The following is a 22615-nucleotide window of genomic DNA, read 5'->3' as shown; positions in this document are numbered from 1 at the left end:
TCCAGTATAAACGTTATACTTCTTAAACCCTTTAAACCCCTTTTTAACCACTATGGACTTATATACCGGCTCCCAACCACAACTAGTTTAAAAAAAACAAACAAACTAGTTTAAAAAAAACATCACTCTGACATCCAGAGTGATGAACCATGTGTGAGAGGACGTTGCTCTGTCTAGTGCAAAGCTGTTGCACTAGCTAGTTTACCCTGCGCTTACCCTGGAGCTTGCATTCCAGACTAGTGTTGCACAACTGCAAGCCTGCTTGTGAAATTATGGCATGCCACATAAGAACAGCCCTGCTGGATCAAGCCCAAAGTCTATCTAGTCCAGCATCCTGTTTCACACAGTGGCCCACCAGATGCCTCTGGAGAGCCCACAGGCAAGAGGTATGTGCATGCCCTCTCTCCTGCTGTTACTCCCTTTGAACTGGAATTTAGATGCATCTTGCCTCTTGAGGTAGCCTATAGCCTTCAGACTAGTAGCCACAGATAGACCTCCATGAATTTGTCTACATCCCTTTTAAACCCATCCAAGCTGTTGGCTGTCACCACCGCTTGTGGCAGAGAATTCTATAAGTTGATTATGTGTTGTGTGAAAAAGTACTTCCTTTTGTCGGTCCTAACTTTCTTGGCAATCAGCATCATCAAATGACCCCTGGTTCTAGTGTTATGAGAGAGGGAGAAAAATTTCTCTCTATCAACTTTCTCCACACCATGCATGATTTTATAGACCTCTATCATGTCTCTCCTCAGCCATCTTTTTACTAAACTATAAAGCCCCAGGTGTTGTAGCCTTGCCTTGTATGGAAGGTGCTCTAGGCCCCTGATCATCTTGGCTGTCATCTTCTGCACCTTTTCAAGTTCTATAATGCCCTTCTTAAGATATGATGACCAGAACTGTAAGCAGTACTCCAAGTGTGGCCACACCATAGTTTTGTATAAGGGCATTATAATATTAGCAGTTTGATTTTCAAACCCCTTCCTAATGATCCCTAGCATGTGCCCGCTACTAGAAGCCTCCCTGGTTGCAACTGCATCTCCAAGCTTGGAGATTGCACTTTTGCTATGTTCAGGATCTGCACCACAATGTGAGCTCTCCGTTTATGTTCTACATGAAGACAAGTTGGCAGTGGATTGGCCAACCCTAGATTTGGGCTGCAAGTAACACAAACTGCAAAGGGGATTAGCTTCACATCCCCTCTCCCTATGTGGTGGCCCGGCTAAGCAGACTCCAGAACTAGCTATTGCGAGTTATCTGGCATCCGAGGTCATTTGGGACTTAGAATGAACTCTAAAACTCCCCTCATTCTTTTGCAAGAGAGATAACACCTGTTGCAAATGAAGCAATTAGGCCAGGAAGGGAAAACAGATAAAGACAAGTTCAGCAGCAAACTCCCTCACAATAGGGATGAGTCAGTGATGTAACTTTGAAAAGGTGCACATCGAAACTTTTGATATAACTATTGGGAAGATCTTCCCAGCACAGGATACTCTTGGACGCACCTGCACACTCCAATTGTCCTCGCAATCAGTCTTGCATACAATAGGCGATTCACACACCTTCTGAAGGACGATCAGACACAATGCATTGCGAAAAAGCCTGTCTGGACTCCCCTATTCAGTAGAGCGTGACAACAGCGAAGTTCCTCCAAGGCACGTTTTAGGATTGAAGTATCCCTAATCCCATGACTCAGTGTGCTTCCATGTGTATTATACACTTGGGACTCCACTGCAACAAGAACTCCAGCAGACCACCTTGGTGTGCCCCTCTCTATTGAGGCCACCTGAGCTGAAATCACTTCCTGGATTGGTCCGTGTACCAAACCAGCCAACTTAACTAGCCCATGCAGGCAGCTGGGTCCAGGAAACCATTCTTGTGGCATCCTTCCACACTAATTCATACAACTCTCCTGCTTTCCACTTTGCCTCCCCGGATGGACGCTAGTCTCCAGCTGCCTGAGTCAGATCTTCATGAGGACTGGTGATATAGCCTCTTGCCCGGCTCCTTCAGGGCTGAATCTATCCCTTTCCCTTATTTCTGAAACCTTAACCCCCCCCCCCATCTTGAAGTAACTCTCTCTAGCCCGCCTGGGAATTTACACACAATTGGGAACTTTAAGCTAAATGTGCCTTACAATAGTCTATTTTTAAACGTATTTGTAGTACTTTTATGCTAGGATCACCTAGTAGCTTAGTCTTATTGCTTTTATTTGTTTTTCTTACAATACTCCTTTTGTTAATTCAAACCTCTCTCTCAAGCCGATTTTATTGAGTTCAGGTGCTTGCACAAATTAAGGTGATTGGAACTGTCTCCCCTTTTGAGCTAAATTTCCCACATTCGTCCGAACTGGTGGGGCGGGGGAGGGGGTTTGACCAATTCTCCCTGAGGTAGTTCCATCAACACATGGGGTTGGCCTTTTTCACAACTGCTGCACATTGAGTCAACACTTTCAATGAGCTGTCCACCACGACCCCAAGATCCCACTCCTGGCCAGTCACCAACAGCTCAGACCCTATCAGTGTATATGTGAAGTTGGGGGTGGGGGTTGCCCCAATATGCATCCTTTATATTTGCTTAGATTGAATTGCATTGCCATTTTGTTGCCCACTTACCCAGTTTGGAGAGATCCTTTTGGAGCACCTCACAATCTGTTTTGGATTTCACTACCCTAAATAGTTTGGTGTCATCTGCAAATTTGGCCACCTTGCTACTTACCCCAACTTCTAGACCATTTATGAATAAATTAAAAAGCCCTCATCCCAGTACAGATCCCTAGGGGACTCCACTTCTTACATCCCTCCATTTAGAGAACTTTCCATTTATTCCTACCCTCTGTTTCCTGTCCTTCTACCAGTTACTAGTCCACACATGAACCTGTCCCCTTATCCCATGACTGCTATGTTTTCTCAAGAGTCTTTCATGAGGAACTTTGTCAAAAGCTTTTTGGAAGTACAGGTATACTATATCAACTGGATCACCTTTATCCACACACCAGCTGACACTCTCAAAGGACTCCAAAAGGTTAATGAGGCAAGATTTACCTTTGCAGAAGCCATGCTGGTTGTCCCCCCAGCCGGGCCTGTGGTTCTATGTGCTTTACAATTACATCCTTGAGAATGCTTTCCATCAATTTGCCTGCAACAGACATTAAGCTAACTGACCTGTATTTGCCCGGATCCCCCTCAATCCCTTTTTGAAAACTGGTGTTACATTGGCTACTTTCCAGTCCTCTGGTATAGAGCCAGACTGTAGGGATAAGTTATATATTTTAGCAAGGAGGTTGGCATTTTCACATTTAGGTTCTTTAAGGACTCTTGAGTGGCTGCCATCTAGCCCTGGCGATTTGTTAATTTTTAATTTTTCCAGAAAATTTAGAACATCATCTCTTGTCACTTCTATCTGAGTCAGTTCTTTAGCCTCTGTCACTGAAAAGCCTGGTTCAGGCACAGTATATGCTCAATATCCTCTGCCATGAAGACAGATGCAAATAACTTGTTTAGTTTTTCTGCATCCTCCATATTCTCCTTAATAATCCCTTTCACTCCCTCATTGTCTAACGGTCCAACCATCTCCCTGGCAAGTTTCCTGCTTCTGGTGTATTTAAAGAAGTTTTTGTTATTCTCCTTGGTGCTATTAGCTAAATATTCCTCAAACCCTCTTTTCACCATCACCTTGTATTTCTTTCACCAAAGTTTGTGTTCCTTTCTGTTCTCTTCATTTGGAATTTCTGTTCTTTTCATTCAAACTTCTGAAGGAAGTCTTCTTCCTCTTTATAGGTTCCTTGACTTTACCTGTTAGCCATGCTGGCATCCTCCTGGTCTTGGTGGTACCTTTCTTCCTTTTTGGCATACATTCTAACTGGGCTTCCAGATGGTACCAATTGGAGACTGTTGCTCTTCAAAATCTGATCTTATGTATGCTGTCCCTCAGGGCTCCATACTGTCTCCAATGCTCTTTAACATCTACATGAAATTGCTGGGAGAGATCATCAGGGGATTTGGTGTGGGGTGTTATCAGTATGCTGATGACACCCAGATCTACTTCTCCATGTCAACATCATCAGGAGGCATAAACTCCCTGGAAGCAGTAATGGGCTGGATGAGGGAGAATAAATTGAGACTGGATCCAGATAAGATGGAAGTACTTATTGTGTGGGCTCAGAACTCCAGAGTCAATTTTGATCTGCCTGTTTTAAGGTCACACTTCCCCAAATGGAGCAGGTACGCAGTCTGGGAGTACTTCTGGATCCACACCTCTCCCTCGTATCTCAGGTTGAGGCGGTGGCCAGAGGAACTTTCTATCTGCTTCGGCTGATACACTAGCTGCACCCGTTTCTTGAGATGAATGACCTCAAAACAGTGGTTCATATGCTGATAACCTCTAGACTTGACTTCTGCAATGCGCTCTATGTGGGGCTGCCTTTGTACATAGTCCGGAAACTCCAATTGGTACAGAATGCAGCAGCCAGGTTGGTCTCTGGGTCATCTCGGAGAGACCACATCACTCCTTTGCTGATGGCTGCCAGTAGGTTTCCGGGCAAAATACAAAGTGCAGGTTATTACCTATAAAGCCCTAAGTGGCTTGGGCCCTGGGTATTTAAGAGAATGTCTTCTTCATTATGCGCCCTACTGCCCATTAAGGTCATCTGGAGAGGTCCATTTCCAGTTGCAGCCAGCTCGGCTGGTGGCAACATGGGAACGGGCCTTCTCGATTGCTGCCCCAAGACTGTGGAATGTGCTCCCTACTGATATATGATCCTTCCCATCTCTAATAATTTTTAAAAAGAACTTGAAAACCCACCTCTTCGAAGCTTTTTCAGCTTTTTAATTTTTTGAATTTTAATCTGGTTTTGACTTTTAGATTGTCTAGAATCTAAAAGTCATCAGCATAGCATAGTGGTTAGCATGTTGATCTAGGACCAGGAAGACCTGAGTTTGAATCTCCATTCAACCATGAAACTCACTGGGTGACTCTGGGTCAGTAATGTATATCTCAGCCTAACCTACCTCACAGGGTTGTTGTAAGAATAAACATAACCATGTACACCGCTCTCAGCTCCTTAGAGGAAAAGCAGGATATAAATGTAAACATAAATAAATAGTTTTAAGGTTTTTGTGCATGTTTTAACTTGTTTTATGTTATTGTTAACCACCCAGAGATGAAAGTTTGGGTCGGTGTACAAATCTGGTAGATAGATAGATAGGTAAGGAAGGACATTGTACAACTGAAAAAGGTGTAGAAGAGGGCAACCAAGATGATCATGGGCCTAGAGCACCTTCTTTATGAGACAAGGCTACAACACCTAGGGCTTTATAGTTTAGAAAAAAGGCTGAGGAGAGACATGATAGAGGTCTATAAAATCATTCGTGTGGAGAAGGTTGATAGAATTCCTCTCACATAACACTAGAATGAGGGGTCATCCCATGAAATTGATTGCCAAGAAATTTAGAACCAACAAACAGAAGTGCTTTTTAACATAATCAACTTATGTAATTCTCTGCCACAAGATGTGGTGACAGCCAACAACCTGGATGGCTTTAAGGGGAGTTTGGATAACTTCATGGAGAGGTCCATGGATCACTTTATGGAGGAGAAGCTATCAACGACTATTAGTCTGAGGGCTATAGGCCACCTCCAGCCTCAGAGGCAGGATGCCTCTGAATACCAGTTGCAAGGGAGTAACAGCAGGACAGAGGGCATGCCCTCAGCTCCTTCCTGTGGGCTTCCAGTGGCATCTGGTAACTAGATGGGCCTTGGGCCTGATCCAGCAGGGCTGTTCTTATGTTCTTCCCCTTGACTTTACTTGTTAGCCATGCCAGCATCTTTCTGGACTTGATGGTACCTTTCCTCCTTTTGGGGCTTCTATTATTGTGGTTTTAAATAAACCCCATGCATTCTGGAGTGAAGTGGAGTGGCTATGGTCTCTAAGAATAACCTTTCCCTTACCAGGATCCCTGTTAGAGTGTCAGACCATATTGAGTGTGTGTACTTAAGTCTGGGGACCAGGGATAGATGGGCACTTCTGGTGGTATACTGATCGCCCCGCTGCTCAACGGCGTCTCTAACTGAGCTGACGGACTTGGTCTCAGACTTGGTGTTGGAGTCCCCCAGGCTTGTGGTGCTTGGGGACTTCAGTGTTCACTTTGGGACCGATTTGTCCGGGGCGGCTCAGGAGTTCAGAGCGGCCATGACGACTATGGGCCTAACTCAAGTGGTCTTGAGGACGACACACATTGCTGGTCACAAGCTTGATTTGGTCTTTCACTCTGAGCAGGGTAGTGTTCCATGGGTGGGGACTCCTGTGATTTCCCCATTGTCATGGACGGACCACCATCTGGTTAAGGTTGGACTCACAATCATTTCCCACCTTCGCAGGGATGAGGGACCAATTAGGATGGTCCGCCCGAGAAGGTTATTGGATCCAATAGGATTTCAAGAAGCCTTGGAGGGATTTAGTGTTGGATCTTCTGGTGATCCTGTTGATCCCCTGGTGGAGAATTGGAACAGCAAACTCACCGGGGCGGTAGACGTGATTGCTCCTAAGCATCCTCTCCGACCAGCTTCAAAACTGGCCCCTTGGTATACGGAAGAACTACGGGGGCTGAAGTGGTGAGGCAGACAATTGGAGTGCAAGTGTGACTGAGCCCCTGGTGGCGCAGTGGTAAAACTGCCGCCCTGTAACCAGAAGGTTACAAGTTCGATCCTGACCAGGGGCTCAAGGCTGACTCAGCCTTCCATCCTTCCGAGGTCGGTAAAATGAGTACCCAGAATGTTGGGGGCAATATGCTAAATCATTGTAAACCGCATAGAGAGCTCCAGCTATAGAGCGGTATATAAATGTAAGTGCTATTGCTATTGCTAAGTGGAGAAAGATTCGGCTTGAATCCAACAGACTGCAACACAGAGCCCATTTGAAGACCTATGCACAGGCGATACATGCAGCAAAGAAGCAATTCTTTTCTGCCCGTATTGCATCCGCAAGTTCACATCCGGCGGAGTTGTCCAGGGTTGTGAGAGGGCTAGTATGTGCCCCTCCTCCCTTGAATCAGAAACTGGAACCATTGATTACCCGTTGTGATGTGTTTAATGAATTCTTTGTGGGGGGAAAGCTCCTTGTATTTGGGCCGACTTAGACTCCGTCTCCACAATTACTTCAGTGTCTGATGTGGAGGTGTCCAGTGACTCCTCTTGTGTGGTTAGGTTGGATCAGTTCCAGTTTGTGACTCCTGAGGATGTGGACAAGCTGATTGGAGCAGTGTGGCCTACCACCTGTTCTCTTGACCCCTGCCCAACATCAGAGGCGTAACTATAGGGGGGGCAGGTGCCCCGGGTGCCATCTTTTTGGGTCACATGGGGGGCGCTGCCATGACCAAATTTTTTTTAAACAATTAAAAAAAAATACAAATTTTTCCTGCTCAGTGCAGCAGCGCTGCAGCAGTCAAGGGAGCGCATCGGCGCCCCTCCCCCACGAGCGGTCCCTTCCGCACTGCCCGCGGCCCCCCCCCATTGCTTTGCTGGCAGCCAGTCAGTGGCCTGGCTTGGCCGCGGTGGGCGCCGCGGCAGGCACCTTTCATGCTGCTCACTGTGCCTGCCCTTGGCTGAGGCTTGCTTGCTCCATCGCTCGCTTAGTCTGGAACAGCCAGAAAGAGGCCCTCTAGTGGCTTGCTAGCCAGAGGGTCTCTAGCCAGTGACGCACGCATGCGCAACTCGGCCGGCATGCCGTGTCGCGCTGTGCATGCGTGCGGTGCGTCCATCCTCCTCTGTTCGCCTGCACGTGGTGGCGCGGTCGCCGTCGCGGAGGAAAGCGTCGTTGCTGGGGCTGGGACTGCACTGCAGCAGGCGCAAGCAGGACGATGAGGACACACACGGACACCCGCACGGAAGATAGGATTCGGTGGCGGGCGGGTGGAAGCAGCAGACCAAGTGTCAGGGTGAGAAATTGAATGAGTTGCAAAAACTACAGAAGCCACATGTGGGGGAAAAAACATATTAAAGAATCAGGCTTTTATTTAGCTGCCCAACTATGGTTCTCAGATGCCTAACAGGTGTTAATGTTTGCATTATACGCTCCTCTCTCTGCCCCCAAAGAAAGAAAAACAATCATAAAGATTCTTTGGCACTCAATCTTAAATGCATGCATGTATAGGGAACTGAGAGTCAATTCTCACAGCCTGGGTAGTACAGCAGTGTGAGTTGACTCAAGCAGTGTAACATAGCTGCCTGTGCATTGTTACAAGGTGTTTCAAGAGAGTTTTACCATGAGTTCTGCTTGCTGGCATGCTCGTTTTTGCACTATGAAAGCTTGCCTTGTGATACGCTGAAGTGCTCCTATAACAGCTCCATCTCAGAAAAACCTGCACTGTTAGCTTTAACAAGTGCCTGTGGCATCCTGCTAAAGACACAAAGTTTGGCAAGAAAAATGGGGGAGGGGGTTATGTGCCAGGACCTTTGGAGATTGTCTCTTGCTTGTGAAGGAAAACCTAAGTATAATGTGGTGTGTATCATCATTGCATCATAATTCTGTTGTTTGAGATACAGGCCAACTCCACAGGGTTGTTGCTTGTGAGGAAAAACCTAAGTATAATGTAGTGTGTATCATCATTGCATCATAATTCTGTTGTTTGAGATACAAGCCAACTCCACAGGGTTGTTGCTTGTGAGGAAAAACCTAAGTATAATGTAGTGTGTATCATCATTGCATCATAATTCTGTTGTTTGAGATACAAGCCAACTCCACAGGGTTGTTGCTTGTGAGGAAAAACCTAAGTATAATGTAGTGTGTATCATCATTGCATCATAATTCTGTTGTTTGAGATTCAAGCCAACTTCACAGGGTTGTTGTGAGGAAAAAGCACATGTGTGTCAGTCAGATGTATGCTGGGTGGTGGCGGCGGGGGGGGGGCACGGTGGGGGGGCGCAATTTCAGTGCTTGCCCCGGGCGCCGTTTTCCCTAGTTACGCCTCTGCCCAACATGACTTATACTATCTGGCAGGATGGTTGTAGTAGAAGCCTTGGTAGAGATTATAAATGAGTCTCTGAGGGAAGGTAGGATGCCTCCTATTCTTAAGTAGGCAATTATTAGACCGCTTCTAAAGAAGCCTACTTTGAATCCCTTGGAGCTGAGTAACTACAGGCCTGTCTCCAACCTTCCGTGGTTGGGCAAGGTAATTGAGAGGGTTGTGGCCTCCCGGCTCCAGACAGTCTTGGAGGAAACCAATTATCTAGACCCATTTCAAACTGGCTTCCAGGCTGGCTATGGGGTGGAGATTGCCTTGGTCGGCCTGATGGATGATCTCTAACTGGGAATTGACAGAGGAAGTGTGACTCTGTTGGTTCTTTTGGACCTCTCGGTGGCTTTTGATACTATCGACCATAGTATCCTTCTGGAGCGTCTGAGGAGGTTGAGAGGCACTGCTCTGCGGTGGTTCCGCTCCTACCTCTCAGGCAGGTTCCAGATGGTGTTCCTTGGAGACTGTTGTTCTTCATAATCTGAACTTTTGTATGGTGTCCATCAGGGCTCCGTATTGTCTCCAGTGTTGTTTAACATCTACATGAAACCGCTGGGAGAGGTCATCAGGAGATTTAGTGCAGTGTGTTATCAGTATGCTGATGACACCCAAATCTATTTCTCCATGTCAGCATCATTGGGAGAGGGGATAACCTCCCTAAATGCCTGTCTGGAGTCGGTAATGGGCTGAATGAGGAATAACAAACTGAGACTGAATTCAGATAAGACGGAGGTACTTATTGTGTGGGGTCGGAACTCCTACTGTTACTGCCCTGCACCTGGTACTCAGAGACATCCTGCCTTTGAGGCTGGAGGCAGCCTATAGCCCTCAAACTAGTAGCTGATGATAGACCTCTCCTCCGTGAAGTTATCCAAATCCCCCTTAAAGCCATCCAGGATGCTGGCTGTCACCACATCATGTGGCAGAGAATTCCACAAGTTGATTATGTGCTATGTGATAAAGTACTTCCATTTGTTGGTCCTCAATTTCCTCAATTTGTTGGTCCTCAATTTCCTGGCAATCAATTTCAGGGGATGATCATTGTGGGTTCTGAAGTGAAAACTGAATAACTGCTCTGCTTATGCCTATCCGTACCTAAACTGATACTTCAACCATGTTTTTTGCACACTGCTGACATACTTCGCAATGATACATCAGCCTTGTAACATTGCATTTTTGCAGTTGTGCCAAAGTACAATTTACACAAATGCAAAAATTGTGCAACAGAACATGCCCAAGAGTAATCCCATTGGAAATAACGGGATTACTCTTGCACAGTTCCCATCATACAATTTTTGCATTTGCACAAATTGTGCAACTGCAAAAACAAAGTTACAGTGCTGATGTAACATTGCGCAGTATGTCAACCAATCATTGCACTGTCCCTTCTGAAATCTCTACCATGACTACACCAGCACTCACAGATAGAGCCTTCTCATCATATTCAGGCAATACTCATCAATGCAAACTCACACTTGATGGCATGAACCGGACATGGCTTTGAGGCATGAAGTCTAAATTCAAAGCAAATGTCAGTGTCCCAAGTCCACAGGAAATGGCAGTCCAATCAGCCATTCACATTCTGTTGTGATGAAGAATGCTAGCACTCTGTGCTGTGGGATAAAATATTTCGACTTAGTATATCGACTGCCTGCCCTGTACATTAAAGGCAAATGAGCAGTCCACCATTAAAACTCTGCACTGGCTCCCATAGTGGCTTGCATTGTCACAGTTTCCATTTAGTAAATGCCTCAGAATCTGACTCTAATCCTGTGAAGGAAACTCCCACCACAGGGTTTGTTTGTTTTTCACTGTGAGGAAAACTGTAGCATTGCACAAGCTTCCCTTTGTTCCTACTGGTCCAAAAGGTGACTAGTTTGCTTGGCAACAGGGCTACTGGTACTGCTGTACCACTAGGTGATACTATTAGACTACTGGGGACAGTGAGCAATTCCTGGCATAACAGCACAAATTGCTAGTGCAGAAGCAGCAGACCATTTACTGGAACTGCTGTTCACTTGTGATGCAAAGATATCTGTTTTGCACTGATTCTTCAGTCTGTACCTTAAAGCATCCTAGGGTGTCTGGCAGAACATCAGCTTGTAAGATTATGACATTACTTTCATGTTCTAATCAACCACTTAAGTGCAGTTCTTCAAACAAGTTTTACAGTGCAAGACTGTGCATGTTTGCTCAGAGTATGTGCCGCTGTAGCCAATGGGGCTTACTCCCAGGAAAGTGTGCATAAAATTGCAGCCACCGTTTATTTTGCTTTGCTTTTGCTCAAGGAAGAATAAGGCAGATAGAGAAAGGTATGATGAGCATATATATTTCATTTCATCTCATAATGAAAGACCCAGCAAAAGGTGCAGTTCCAAATAATTATAGACTGATAACCTGCCTGCCAAGCATGCTAAATTATTTACTGGAATAATAGCAGATGAAGTAATGCAACACTTATTAACTAATAAGCAGCTTCCAGTTGAACAGAAAGGAAATTGCCCGAACACCAGAGGCACAAAAGACCAGCTGCTGATTGACAAAATGATTTTAGAACACTGCAAGAAAAGAAAAACAAACAAAGTGTTGCATGGATTGACTACAAGAAAGCCTTTGACTCATTGCCTCACACATGGATACTAAAATGTTTAGAAACAACTGGTGTCAGCAAAAACATTCAGATATTTATTTTTTTTAAAGCAATGACCATGCGGAGTACACAGTTAACAATCAATGGCAAGACACTTGGACAGGTTAGCATTAGAAGAGGTATTTTCCAAGGGGACTCACTATCCCCTCTGTTGTTTGTAATCGCCATGACTCCACTTTCACAAATACTAAACAAAACAGGCCTCGGATACCAAACATCTAAAACATCAAGTAAAATAAACCATCTGCTCTATATGGACAATCTGAAGTTGTATGGAAAGTCCCAATCAGAAATCGAATCACTGCTAAACACTGTACGTATTTTCAGTAGCGATATAGCAGTGGAGTTTGGACTAGACAATTGTACTGCATTAAAAATGCAGAGACATAAGTTTTGGGTGGTATAAAAATATGTAAAATAAATAATAATAAATAAATAAAATGAACAGAGGAAATATAACAAAAGCAGAAGGAATAGAACTGCCCAATGGAAGCAACATCAAGAACCTGGAAGAGAAAGAACATTACAAATACTTGGGCATTCTCCAAGCTGATAACATTGTACACACTGAAGTTAAAAGAAAAATTGGAAGTAAATACATCAAGAGAGTTAGAAAAATCCTAAAGTCCAAACTCAATGGTGGGAACACCATACAAGCCATAAAACACCTGGGCTATACCTATTATCAGATACACTGCAGGAATAATAGACTGGACCCAGGGCAGAGCTAAAGATGCTAGATCATAAGACCAGGAAAATAATGAAAATCAATCATGCTTTGCACCCCCACAGTGATTAGGCTATACCTCCTTCACAGCTCAGGTGGAAGAGGAATGCTGCAAGTCCATCAAACAGTAGAGGAGGAGAAAAGAGGACTTGAAGAATATATCAAGGACAGTGAAGAAGATGCACTTAAAATGGTCAATAACGTGAAACTATTCAACACCAATGAAACAAAGCAGGCCTACAAGAAAGAACAAGTCAAGAACCGAGCAGAAAAATGGAAAAATAAGCCACTGCATGGTCAATATTTGCACAATATAACTGGAAAATCAGACATCACCAAGACCTGGCAATGGCTTAAGAATGGCAACTTGAAGAAAGAAACAGAGGGTTTAATACTGGCTGCACAAGAACAGACTCTAAGAACAAATGCAATAAGAGCAAAAGTCAAAAAATCAACAATAAACAGCAAGTGCCACCTTTGTAAAGAAGCAGATGAAACAGTGGACCACCTAATCAGCTGTTGTAGAAAGATTGCACAACTGACTAGAAACAAAGGCATGACAAGGTAGCAGGGATGATACACTGGAACATCTGCAAAAAATACAAGCTACCTGTAGCCAAAAATTGGTGGGATCATACAAATGAAAAAGTTGTCGAAAATGAAGATGCAAAAATATTATGGGACTTCCAACTACAAACAGACAAACATCTGCCATACAATACACCAGATATAACTGTAGTCGAGAAGAAAGAAAAACAAGTTAAAATAATCGACATAGCAATACCAGGGGATAGCAGAATAGAAGAAAAAGAAACAGAAAAAAATCACAAAATACAAAGATCTACAGACTGAAATTGAAAGGCTGTGGCAGAAAAAGACCAAAATAATCCCAGTAGTAATTGGCGCCCTAGGTGCAATTCCAAAACACCTTGAAGAGCACCTCAACACCATAGGGGCCACAGAAATCACCATCAGCCAATTATAAAAAGCAACTTTACTGGGAACAGCCTATATTCTGTGACAATATCTATAATAATAACAGCAACAACATTGATAATAAAATTCAGCCATCCCAGGTCCTTGGGAAGGACTCGATGTCTGGATAAAACAAACCAGTCAATAACACCTGTCTGACTGTGTAAACAACAATCACCACCACCACCACCACAACTATTATTATTATTATTATCATTATCATTATCATTATCATTATCATTATTATTATTCAGGAGCCTAATCTAGTATGGCTGTGCAAAGTGACAATGTCTTGACTGCCTTGGCAGTCAGACTACCTTGGCAGTTTGGAGTTCCTCGATTCTGTGCTTTGAGGGGTGTGGTTCTGCTTTGCTTTGTATCAGATATACTTTACTTTGTATCAGATAATTCCTGATGGCATTGACACTTGGCACCAGCAACCCTATTGACCACTAGGGCATTGGGGTAGAGATAGCCAGTAAGAGTATTCTCCCTCTGATCATGCTTTCGCTACTCTGATTCCCCTTGGTTATACTGATAGTCTCAGGTTTCATTCTCACACCTGAGAAACAGACTTCCTTCTTCTCCCTTTCCTTCTTCTTGTATAAAGCTAGCAACCAAGCTTGTAGGTCTTAGCTATATCCCTTATGGATTTTCCAAATAAACTATTTTATTTGGAACTTTAACTCCATGTCTCCAGACAATATTAATTAGCAGTGCTCGTTCACCGGTGCACTTCCGCTGTAATTGGGGCAGAAAATCTCCCCCACCCCGAGCTCTCTAACTGGGTTATGGAAAAGTACCCTTTCTCTCCCGCCACCATTACTATAGGGAATGCCCTTTACTTGTAAAAAGTAATCCTCACTGGATTCCCTTTTACAAGTATACCCCTGAACTGGCACCCCCCGCTTTTTGGGGGGACCAGTCCAGTTTGAATTTGGACTAGGTCAGTTTGATTTGAACTGTGGTTCAAATTGAGCCAACTTGCACATCCCTATTAGTTACAGCCAAGCTGGATGGCAATTCAATTCATACTGAATTAGGGATGAATCCATATAGCTTCACAAGGCCCTATTGTCTCGTGGGAAACAGAGAATGGAATGAAGGAGATGATAGTCCAGATGTCAGAATTATGTTGCAATCCAAAATAATAAGAACTCAATGTGCTTCAACATCCAAATGAAGCAAGAGCCCAAAAATCTAAAGAAGATCAAACAGTGGGAGAGTCCTTTCCTTTAAATAAAAGCCAGCTCTCTAATTGTGATTTCAGTTTCATTCTCAACAAACCTGTTTTCCCTTGTTTCATCATGCTCTGACTACAAATTGCTGTTTTTAATCACAAGAGGGGGCTATTTTCCTATATAATACACACTACTACAGTATCTGCTTGGCAAATCTCACTAATAAACAGCATGGTGGGGGATACACTCTTCAGGGTTTTTTAAAAAAGATTTCCTTTGTTCAGCCCGCTCCTTAGACTCACACTGCAAAATGGAAAGAATCAGCTGATATCTATTATTTGATTAATTGCCTAATGGCACAGCAGGGAAGCAACCTACCTAGAGAACAGGAGGCTGTTGGTGTTGCCAGAACCTAAGGGGTATACTTGTGGGTCAAATGGGCCGTAAGCCAGAATTTGGCTTTTTTAAAGCCAAATCTGGCCACCTAGGAATCCCCACTGGTGTGTTTCCCAGACTATGGGAAACTCCTATATCTGGGAGCAGTGATATAGGAAGATGCTGAAAGGCATCATCTCATACTGCGCGGGGTGCGGGCAATGGTAAACCCCTGCTGTATTCTACCAAGAAAATCACATGGCTCTGTGGTCGCCAGGAATCGACACCAACTCAATGGCACAACCAACCAAACAAACAAGATGCCCTCCCACTAAAACTGTACAGCTTGAAGAGGGCTATTATTAGGGTCCAGTTTAGGAGTACCTGATATTGCAGCAAAACTAATCAAGTGTGGTTCTAATTAGTCCCCTGAATGGGAGACCACTTCCTAAGAGCACTGGAAGCTCTAAGAGGGCTGTAAATTAAAAAAATTAAATGAAGTACAAAATTTCGTTAGTAATTGGTTTCAGTATCATCAGCTAAATGAAATTTATAAAAAGGATCTTAAGGTTGGGTTTGTGGATCAAATGTTGAGATTTAAGAAGGAGCTGTGTGAAAATGATGAAAAAATAGTCTCTAAGATGTATAAGTTGTTTCTTTTGGAGGAGACAAGAGATGAAGTGGTCAAAACGACTATGATAAAATGGGCTCAAGATGTGGGTCATAATATAGATATGGCTGCTTGGAAAAAATTATGGAAAACTGATTTAAAGTTTACTGCATGTTATACTTTAAAAGAAAATTATTATAAGATGATGTATAGGTGGTACCTGACACTAAAATAATTAGCGTTAATGTATAAAAATGTTTCAAATAAATGTTGGAAATGTGGACAATGTGAGGGAACTTTTTTCCATATGTGGTGGTCATGCGGGAAGGCAAAGGCCTTTGGGGATATGATATACAATGAGCTGAAGAAATTTTTAAAGTGACATTTCTTAAGAGGCTAGAATCCTTCCTGCTGGGAATAACTGAAAGAGAGTTCTCCAGAAGTAATTCAACATTTTTTATGTATGCAACCACAGCGGCCAGGATAGTATATGCACAAAAATGGAAAGACACTAAAATGTCCTCAAAAGAAGACTGGTTGATAAAAAATTTGGAAGATGCCAAGATGGCAAACCTTACAGCACTTATAAGAGATGAAAATTTGGCATGTTTCAAAGAAGATTGGGAACCATTTTTGGTTTACTTAAAGGATTATTTTTCTAATATGGACTTTTCAGTAGGGTTTGAAATATAGTAATAACAGCAAGGTGGGTTGGGTAAAATCAAATAGTATTGTGGAGTATATATGTTTTGAATTATTATAGCAATGGTTTATATGTACAGTTATTGTGAAACGCGCAGATAGGCAAGCGGGAAGTCAGTATTTACTTACGTGTAGAATTAGATGAATGCAATTTGAATGTAAAAGCTATTGTAAAATCCAATAAAAATTTAAAATGAAAAAAAAAAGAGTAAGACATAAAATTTTAAAAGGGTGTTTTTAAAAAATATATACAGGACTTTTATTATCTTAGTGTGGTAAATATGTATGCCATATCTGCATTGTTTGCAACTTAATATTTAGTTTTCTAACAACACCTTCATACACAACCCACTTAAAGCAAAGTGCAAGGATTTGTGGCAATTTATGCCAACTTACTTTGGGCTGTTTCCCACATCTTCCATGAATTTTATGGTAAATCAGTTGTGTGCATCTGCTTATATCCCTGTAGTGCACATCATTCATGATGTGGGTTCGCAACTTGTATTCATGGTGGCTGAGTCACATGATTGTTGAACTGACCCTTAATTCCCTTAATTAATGTGGGACTAAAAGCTAGAAATGGGCTTGCCTATAGCATCATTCTTCTACACGTGTAAAACAGCTTATGTGAGATTACTCATGGGAAACCTGCACTGAGACACGAGTTAATTCATATGATCTTTATTACTGTGTTTAATGAAAATACCATTTCTGTGTTGGAGACTGTACTTTCAGGCCTTATGTGAACAGTGTATTTGTATGTATTTGTATGTATCTCCTGGTACGAGTCAAATTGTATCATGGATACAAAATCTGTATGTATCTCCATGGTACAAGTCAAATTGTATCTCTGTTTTGATACTCATAGTCTTTATTATACATCCTATTTTAATTTCCCTTCTTCATTAATATGTACTTGAAGAGAGAGTGCTTTTTATAGCTAGATGTTTAAATTAAAACAAGAAGAAAAACAGCTGTGAGGGAGAATGTTTTATGCTAATTAATTATGACTAAGGCTGTTGTTAATATGGATGAGGAGATATTTCATCTGGATAGATTTGAGGCTGCCGGTGGATATTAAATCAAAGAGTAAATGAGCTCTTGTTTTACTGAGAAATAAACATATTAATTACTCATTATATTATAGTTTATTTCACAGTATCTTATCTATCCAAACTGTTTTCCCAATTCAGAGACCTTCATTAGAAACTTTGATTCAATTTGATGACAATGTTATCATGAAACACATTAAAAAAAACTTCTTATAAATACTGCACCAAGCACCGCTGAGCCTTCTCTTATTGCATGGTCTAATGAAACATGCTTTCCGTTTGGCCCTAATCCCAGGTTCATACTCAGAATGACTGAAACAACTGAAGGAGACAGTTTTTATTGTAAACCTATCCAATGGTCTCCAATGCCTTTTGAGCTGAGAGCTCTTCATCATTGGAACATTCATTTTAAAGTATCTCCTTACAGTCTCTGAACAATAAAACATTCATTTCCTGTCCATTGCTAGGCACAAATCCAAGTGCTGGTTTTAACTTTTAAAGCCCTCTATAGCTTTGGATAGCCACCTAATGGTGCAGCAGGGAAATAACTTGACTAGCAAGCCAAAGGTTGCCAGTTCGAATCCCCGCTGAAACACCTACATCGGGCAGCAGCAATAGAGGAAGATGCTGAAAAGCATCCTCTCATACTGCACGGGAGATGGCAATGGTAAACCCCTCCTGTATTCTACCCAGACGCAGGCTGTGAACGTGCCTCCAGGTGGGCGGCAGGCGGCTTCTTTAAGTGTAAATGGAGCCGGTGCTCCATGCTGCCCCGCAGCCCCCGCAGCAGGGAATCGCCTCTGCCATTCACCTGGCTCCCATGGAGCCATTGGCCAGGTGAGTGGCAGAGGCGATTCCCCGCCGCGGGGGCTGCTGGGTAGCATGGAGCACCGGCTCCATTTACACTTAAAGAAGCCGCCTGCCTCCCACCTCGGAGCAGGCCTCTGTGGTCGCAAGGACTTAAAAATGACTCAACGGCACACTTTACCTTTTTGGATGCAAATCCCAAAGGACTGCCTCAGTCCTCCCATGAACCTGTCCCTGCTTTAAGATCGCCATAAAGACCCTCCTCTGAGTCAGGGCCAGTGACAGGGTTGGCAGAGTTGGGCAGCTGCTGAGGGTTCTGTGTCCACAGAAGAGCCCACTGCTGTCCCTGAGATCACCTCTGTGTGCCTATAGCCTTTGCATGGTGGGGCAGAATGGTACTCTTGGAGCTCACATAGGTAGGAGGGGATCATGGAAGAAAGTTTGCCAACAGCCACCTAAAACCTGTTCCAGGTAATTCCACCATTCAGAGGTCTGAGGTTCTCAAACTTGGGTCCCCAACGGTTTTGGACCAGGAGCGGAGCCACCATTGGATGAATGGGTTCAAAGTACCCGGGCTGCCACCAATCAGTGGCCGCGAGTGCAGCCCCAGACACGCCCCCTGCATCTGGGGGGTGTTATTTCGGTCCCAAATGGGGCCACGCAGCCCTGTTTGGAGGGCCTGCACTGCATTGGCAGCGCGGGCGGAGTGACTCTCCCTGCCTTAAAGGCAGGAGAGCCACTCTCAGTCTCATTGCCAATGCAGCAGGGGCGATCAATCTCCCTCTCAAATGGGGCTGCGTGGCCCCATTCAGGAGAGAGAGTGGCCCGCACTGCATTGACAGTGTGGCCAGAATGGCTCTCCCTGCCTTTAAGGCAGGGAGAGTCGCTCCAGCCCACACTGAGCAATGCAGCGTGGGCCAATCTCCCTTCCAAATGGGGCCACGCAGCCCCATTTGTGAGGGAGACCATGTTCCCTGCGTCTGACGTCAGATGCGGGGATGTGGCTAGCCCTCATTGTGGCTGGGAGTTATGTAGTCCAGCAACATCTGGGGATCCAAGTTTGAGGGTCTGGGAATCCCTGGGTTAGGTGGAAACTGATCATAGAGATGGCTTTTTCTATGGTAGCATCCCAGCTTTGGAATACTTTCCCTGAGTCTGTCCATCTCAGTTTAGTTTTAAAGAACCATTATTGGTTTGTTTATAGCAACCTAACATGTTTTTGCTGCTTCTTTTCTGCTTTTTATCGCTGCTGTGTCTTGTTTTTATGGAACATAAAATATTTATTTAAATGTCGTAATATACCTTGGAAACTTGTCAATAAGGTGGAACAGGAAACAAATAATTTAAAAAATAAAATGTACTTCCTGCAGAAATTTATTATTGTTCCCCACAGAGTTGCTTTGGAAAAGCTTTCAGGAAAAAAGTACTGTATTTGCAATTCTTTACCACTGAAATCTGTTACTGAAATATGACAATAAATTGTAATCCTTGACAAGATTTTAAATACCTCTTTTAATACTTGAGTAAGTAAAAACAAGTAAAAACTAAGATCTTACAAACTGAAAATACTGAAATATGTTGATCTAAAACAAAATTATTAAGAAGAGCCCTGCTGGATCAAGCCAAGGCCTTTCTAGTCCAGCATTCTAGTTCCTTCAGGATGTTGGACTCTGGGAAGCTCACAAGCAGGAGACAAAGGCATACGCCTCTCCTGCCATTGCTCTTCCACAATTGATATCCAGAGATTATTTTTTATTTATTGTTTATTTATTGTTGGATTTATATACCACCTTTCATTAAAAACAATCTCAAGGCGGTTTACAAAAGTTAAAAAACATACAATAAAATGACAATAAAAATATTAAGCTAAAAATATAAAAAACAAACTAAATTTAAAATCTATAAAATACAAGCATAAAAAACTATATACGAGTAAAAACACATAGAAGCAGCAATAAAAACAATCATGTAAAAGCCTGGATAAAAAGCCAAGATTTAACAAGCTTTCAGAAGCGGTTCTGCTTCTGAACCCGGCAGCATCATATAACCATTAAGACTAGTAGCGATTGATAAACCTCTCCATGAATTTGTCTAATTTGTCTTTTGAACCTGTCTAAGCTAGTGGCCAGCACCACGTCTTGTGGTAGCAAGTGCCTAAATCTCTCACCAGTCAGTTTCATTTGATGATATTTGTTTCTAGTGCAGTGAGACAGGAAGGAAAACTTCTCTCTGTCCATTTTCTCCACCCATGAGCCTCAATTAAAGCCCATTTAATCACTTTTCTCCTAAACTAAAAAGTCCTTCCTCATAAGAAAGCTCCAGTGCCCTTGTCATTTTGATTGCCTTCTTTTGCACATTTTCCAGCTCTACAATATCCTTTTCTGAGATGCAGTGACCAGAACTGTACATTGTATTCCAGATGTGTCTACACCATAGATTTGTTTAAGGGTATTATAACATTAGCAGTTTATTTTTGATCCTGGATGTACAGGATCAAACATTCGCTTGTAGTACAGTTGCTGTAACAGATTTCTGTAGGATGCCATGCCTGCATGAGGTAGAAAACATGCTTTGGAACAAGAAAAACCTGATGGCTATCATGAACAGGTTATTGGAAGTCTGCAGACAGACAAGCATTTTCCAAAATGCAAGAGTCTTTCTTCTGCAGCACCCATCTCATGAACCATAGCTCCTACATCCATAAAATATATGTTGAATTATCATTTTTTGGATGTAACAAAGGCAATAGTAATATCCCCAGAGTTGTATCAGTGAACCTTTTGGAAGTTATGCCAGAAAGGTATCAAACTGTATCAATTTAGGAATAAATATGCTGAAATGTCATCGCCACCAGATCACTCTGACTTCTTTATCTCTCTCTCTCTCTCTCACACACACACATACACACACTAATGCAAAACAGTCTGGACAGAAAGAGGAAGATCATAAATGAGATGGTAGAAGCTTCCAAGTCAGCATTGTGACAAGTGACAAAACAGTGAACAGCTCTGCAATTCTTAGGCATTTTATTTTCAGCTTTTGTGACTGCTTTTCTCAAAGGCTGACAATAAGACCAAGCTGACACCTTGACACTAATCTTAAAATCTTACCCCAAACCAGTGAAATATTTTTCTTTCTCCCCCACCCCCCAGAAGTCTGGATTTTTCCAGTACATTTTAAACCAATAGTCATCCCATATAAATTAATTACATGATGATGAAAACATTGGAACATGTGTAGTGTTTATTACATTTTGTAAGAGAATCCCATCGTTTAGCTCTTCACTTAGTCACTGTGACAAAGGTCCGACTGCAAGGAAAGAGGGAAATTTAGGGCATGCCTTGAAGAGGAAAGGGATTGAAGCCAGTTGGACATCTGCACGATGTTTATATGTTTTTTTTTAACTTATATACAGTTTTTTACAGTATATTTTACAGTTACAGTATATTTATAATAGTTTTAGCCCTGGTTTTTTGAAGAAAATAGGAGCATCTTGTTGTAGCTAAAGCAATTAAAGTGCACCTTTAATAACATTTGGATGCATATTCAATGTATGAATTGCTAGTGTTTGCAACAAAATATAGAATTTTATGATATGATGTAACTCATAGAGCTGAGCTCATAGAATTTATCTAGTATGCTGTTGCCATGGAAGTATCCCCTTACCCCAGAAGCACGGGTTGTGATATTGCTAATGAAATCAGAGGGTTTCAGCCACATTCTCAGAAATGAGAGATACTGCAAAGTTAGCAGAACCCCTGCTAACTGAGCAAATAGACATCTTTTAAAGTGGCTATTCTCTTATATTTAGCAAGGGGAGAGCAGCTGGTCCTATCCAACCCCAGCACAGCATCCCTCCAATGGGCTGTTGCTGGTATCTGCCTTATGTTTCTTTTCAGATTGTGAATCCTTTGGGGACAGGGAGTCATCTGATATATGTATTATTTACTTTTCTATGTAAACCACTTTGAGAACTATAGATCATCATAACTACAGAAGGAAATATGTCAGTTCAGAGTGAGAAGCTATATATAGGTAAAGGTTAAGTGTCCCCTCGAGTCGGTGTTGACTCCTGGCGACCACAGAGCCCTGTGGTTTTTCTTTGGTAGAACAGAGGAGGGGTTTACCATTGCCATCTCCTTTGCAGTATGAAATGATGCCTTTCAGCACCTTCCTATAGCGCTGCTGCCTGATATAGGTGCTTCCCACAGTCTGGAAAACATACCAGCGGGGATTCAAACTGGCAACCTCTGGCTTGCTAGGAAAGTCATTCCCCACTGTGCTATTAGGTGGCCTTTGAGAAGCTATATAGCACTGTCAAAAGAAATCTAGAGCATTCTCTTTCACTGCAGCAGTACTGGCTGTGAAACATCAGCAACTTAGCTAAATGTCACAAAGAAAGACACTAGTCTGCTTTTTTAAAGAGAAAAAAAATAAAAGCTGTCTACATAAAAAACTAAGAGGCTGCTCTTATGACCAGGCTAAGGAAGCCAAGCCCAGGCTTAGCTGATCGTAAGCACTGTTGGGA

At 42.8% G+C, this 22615-nt stretch overlaps 1 protein-coding gene across 4 annotated transcripts in view; it reads right to left on the bottom strand.

The window, feature by feature from the left end:
• The window catches only part of NR1H4 (nuclear receptor subfamily 1 group H member 4), a 66848-nt gene that overhangs the window by 6618 nt on the left and 37615 nt on the right, over positions 1 to 22615 (bottom strand). Inside the window, exon 9 of one of the 4 annotated variants that reach the window (XM_053251354.1) lies at positions 10488 to 10621. The exons of the other annotated variants lie outside the window; for them this stretch is intronic. Within the exon in view, the coding sequence (XP_053107329.1) occupies positions 10584 to 10621 (38 nt within the window). The 3' untranslated portion in view covers positions 10488 to 10583. Of the gene's footprint in view, positions 1 to 10487; positions 10622 to 22615 lie in introns of those variants that run through there. 4 annotated transcript variants of the gene reach the window in all.

Source organism: Hemicordylus capensis, chromosome 5, assembly GCF_027244095.1.
Source record: "Hemicordylus capensis ecotype Gifberg chromosome 5, rHemCap1.1.pri, whole genome shotgun sequence".
Classification (NCBI taxonomy): Eukaryota; Metazoa; Chordata; class Lepidosauria; order Squamata; family Cordylidae; genus Hemicordylus; species Hemicordylus capensis.
Note: the sequence above shows the minus strand (reverse complement) of the source record. Positions and strands in the feature narration are given on the sequence as shown.